The 4,202-nt window shown below is 39.1% G+C and overlaps 1 protein-coding gene across 1 annotated transcript; it reads right to left on the reverse strand.

Annotated features, from left to right (window-relative positions):
- On the reverse strand, positions 1-3,043 carry LOC128160752 (uncharacterized protein K02A2.6-like). Its single transcript, XM_052824093.1, has 3 exons — positions 2,995-3,043; positions 2,347-2,685; positions 1-2,168 (listed from the first exon to the last, which is right to left on the reverse strand). The coding sequence occupies exons 1-3, from the start codon at positions 3,041-3,043 to the stop codon at positions 1-3; spliced, it is 2,556 nt and encodes an 851-aa protein (XP_052680053.1).
- Positions 3,044-4,202: the final 1,159 nt, after the last annotated feature.

The raw sequence follows: 4,202 nt of genomic DNA on the forward strand, positions 1-4,202 counted from the left end.
TTATATTGTACTGCGTATTGAGATAATAAAAAGTAGTTCTACAATGGCGATCACACGTGTTGGCTGAGTTCTGAGTATAACACAACATAATTGGCGACGAGGATGGGATTCTTCTGAAACAAACTGAGGCCCATTATCAGACACAATCACCTTAGGAAGTCCAAGTTGAGAAAATAAAATACGCAGTTTCTCAATGGTATTTGTTGTAGTAGTACTGTTTATTGGGAAAATTTCTACCCATTTTGAATGTGCATCTATGATGAGTAGAAACACTGAGTTCATAAAGGGCCCAGCAAAGTCTATATGTAAGCGGTCCCAGGGTTCCTTTGGCCAGTCCCAAGGATGTACAGGTGCAGATTTTGGCATGTTGCTATGTCTCTGGCAACCACTACAGGTAAAACATAACTTTTCAATATCTTGATCCATCTTAGGCCACCATACAAATGATCTTGCAATAGACTTCATTTTCACAATCCCAATATGCCCCTCGTGTAACTCTTGTAAAACAAGGTTTCGAAGTTTCTCGGGCACAACAACACGATTTCCCCACATCAAGCAATTCTGGTGACAGGTCAGTTCCTTAAATCTGTAACTGTATGGACGAAATCTCTCATCGTCTGTAGGTAAAGCATTGTGTCCTGTTCGAACACTGTCCAACACATGTGATAAGATCGTATCTCGTTGAGTTCCCAGTTTAACTTGTGCACTGGTAACTGGTAGGTTCTCCATCTGAGTATTGTAAAATACTGCTGCTGTGTCTTCATAATCTGTGGTTATGGAGAGAGGTAGTCTACTCAGGCCATCTGCATTACAATGCGATTTGGTGTTTCGGTATTCAATGTTGTAAGTATGTCCAGCCAGATACAGTGCATATCTCTGTAATCTTGCAGCTGTCATGGCAGGTATTCCAGCACTCGGATTCAGGATGCTAACCAAAGGTTTGTGGTCGGTTACTAATGTGAATCGACGGCCATAAAGGTAAGTGTGAAATTTGACTACTCCCCAATATAAAGCTAAGGCTTCCTTGTCGATTTGAGAATATGCCTTTTCAGCCTTTGTAAGTGATCTTGAAGCGAATGCTATGGGTCTTTCTGTACCATCATCCATGACATGTGAAAGTACACTACCAAGCCCATATGGAGAAGCGTCACAGGCTAGCTTGACAGGCTTGTGTGGGTCATAATGACAAAGAACTTGCTCTGACGTCATCAACTCCTTAACTTCAGCGAAGGCTTGTTCACACTGTTTTGTCCATTTCCATGTTTTCTCTCCTTGCAAAAGTTCATTCAGTGGACCTAGGACTGTTGACAGGTTTGGTAAAAAGGAACGGTAGTAATTGACTAATTCCAAGAATGACCGTAGTTGCTGTAGGTTCTCTGGTCTAGGTGCTTTAAGTACTGCATTGACTTTGTCTGGTGACTTCTTTAATCCTTCTTCGGAGATCATGTGACCGCAGTAGGACACTTGTTCTTGAAAGAAGTCGCATTTGTTAAGGTTTGCTCGTAGACCAAACTTCTCTAGGCGCTTTAAAACCGCGTCAAGATTTGCAAGGTGTTCTTCATCTGTTTTACCACTAATGATCATGTCATCTAAAACACAAGATGTAAATGGTACTCCTTGTAACACTTGTTCTATTGCACGTTGCCATATTGCAGGGGCTGCCGCTACTCCGAACTGCAAGCGTGTATACTGGTACAAGCCCTTCTGTGTGTTTATTGTCATCAATTCTCTTGTCGCCTCATCAACTTCCATCTGGTTGTAAGCTTGTGTCAAGTCTATCTTTGAAAATTTCGTTCCTCCCGCGAGTGAGGCGAATATGTCTTGGATTCGAGGTAATGGATACTGGTCGACTTTCATGACTGGGTTTATGGTTACCTTGTAGTCCCCACAAAGACGTACTTGTCCATTCTTTTTTACTACTGGCACCACTGGTGAAGCCCATTTACTGTGAGTAACAGGCTTAATAATGCCTTCTTTTTCCAGACGCTGAAGTTCTTCCTCAACCTTTGGCTTCAGTGAATAGGGCACGAGTCTAGCTTTACAGAATTTTGGTTGGGCATTGTCTTCCAGGTACAATGTAGCTGTGATTCCTTTCAATTTTCCGATCTCTGATCCAAATACAGCTTTATGTTTGTCGAGAATCTCCTTCAATACCGTGTCTGGGCGTGCTGGACTTTTACAGTTTCAAGTGAACTGGCATGAAATCAAAGTACTGAAGCTGCAACAATCTACACGCCCAAATAGTGCTGGTCCTTTCTGAGCAACAACTATCAAGTCCATGTTTTTCTGTTGTTTATTCAACGTCACCGGTACAAATACTGTGCAAGTGTTTACAAGATTTCACACTGTGATCATATCCACACATCCAACATGGTCTATGACTGTCCCTATGTTGCTGTGAAGCAGGTGAATGTTTCTGCATCTGTGGTTTAGGTTTCGATTTCTGACTTCCGACTTTGTGTACTGTGGCACTGGTGTTCCGCTGTTCGCGTGGTTCCGTGGCATCCCGTCCTGCTGTTTCCATCGCATGCGCGATTTTTATTGCTCCATCCAGGGTAAGTGCTGATTCAGCCAGCAGTCTCTTCTGTACCGATTCATTTTTTATCCCACAAACAAATCTGTCTCTTATAGTATCATTCAAAGTCTCTCCGAAGTTACAGTGAATGGACAGTTTTCTGAGTTCAGCTACAAATATAAGAACAGTCTCATTAGATCTTTGTTCACGCTTGTGAAACCGAAATCGCTCCGCGATAACGGACGGTTTTGGGCAGAGGTGTCTGTTTAAATGTTGCAGAATTTGTTCGTATGTAAGATCTGCAGGTTTAGTTGGTGCAACAATGTTCTTTAATAGTCCGTACGTTTTAGCTCCTATTACTGCTAAGAATGAAGGTACTAATAAATCTGCTGATACCCCGTTAGCTCTGAAGTAGAGGTCAACACGTTCCGTGTAAACATCCCATGTTTCGATTGATTCGTCGAATGATTCAATCTTACCGATGGATGACGATCTCATCTGTATGAATTGTTGTCCTTCCTCACCCATTCTGTGTCAGTGTGTGTCTTTCACCGTCCTCGTCGCCAATTATGTTGTGTTATACTCAGAACTCAGCCAACACGTGTGATCGCCATTGTAGAACAGCTATTTGTAACTTATTTGAGCTTCATATCTCGTAAAGTAAAAAAGTTACAGCGTTTGGTAAGACCACCCCCCTGCCAATTTACACTGTTAGAAAAGTAGAAAAATGTCCATGGGGTATTGGATTATAAAAAACCCAGAAAAAGTTTTTCTGAAACAAATTATTCATTAAAACACCATGTAAGACTTGAGAAATATGCATTAAATATCATGTGCAATTAATTAAATGTATGATGTTCAGTGCTCATCTGATAAATCTGAGCTATAATTAAAATGGTAATACAAATTACGTAACTTGTTATTACCAAGTCAACTGAAAAATAGGAAACTTCAAGACAATTAATACAATTTTTAATTAAGGAATGTTATATAATACATTTTTGGTACACGTATTTTCAACTCCATGTCCTCTGCGTCTGATCCGATTCTGTTGAAATCTGAAATTAAAAAAAATTCAATAATATTACCAAGTGCATATCATTTTCAAAATGCTAGAATGAATAAGCTAATTATGTACAGTTGAGAATCTAAAGATATTTTTCTATAAAATTTATAAGAAGTGAGCATATAAATTCAAAAGCATGTAATATTGTGCATATACAATATAAAATTTCAGTAATATAAAATGAAATTATGATTAATCTTAAATTGATGTAGACCAATCAATCTGAGGGCAAGCAGTCAATGTTACCGGTAAAAATGGATACAAATTTTACAGTTTTACTCAAATTATATCTTCTTCAGGGCATTAGATTGTTAAATATGATAGTTTAAGAAAAGCTAGGCATATGTAAAGTGTTAAAATAAATGCAAAATTAGTGTAATTTTGTAGTTAGTATTTTGGTGCGATGTTCAAGACAAATTCATTCTGTGTACGTGTATTTGGTGCACCTCTGAAACAAATTGTCTGTGCTAAATTGTGCATTTCCCAGAGTGTTTCAACTTGTGTATTAGCTCCAGCAATTAAATTTTTTTTCTTCCTCACCTCCGGAACAATTCTCAAATTCCCTTCTTTATAATCATCTTTTAACTTGTATGCGTAAATAGCCACTAGGTTAGACTGATC

This window comes from Crassostrea angulata, chromosome 8, assembly GCF_025612915.1.
Source record: "Crassostrea angulata isolate pt1a10 chromosome 8, ASM2561291v2, whole genome shotgun sequence".
NCBI classification, from domain to species: Eukaryota; Metazoa; Mollusca; class Bivalvia; order Ostreida; family Ostreidae; genus Magallana; species Magallana angulata.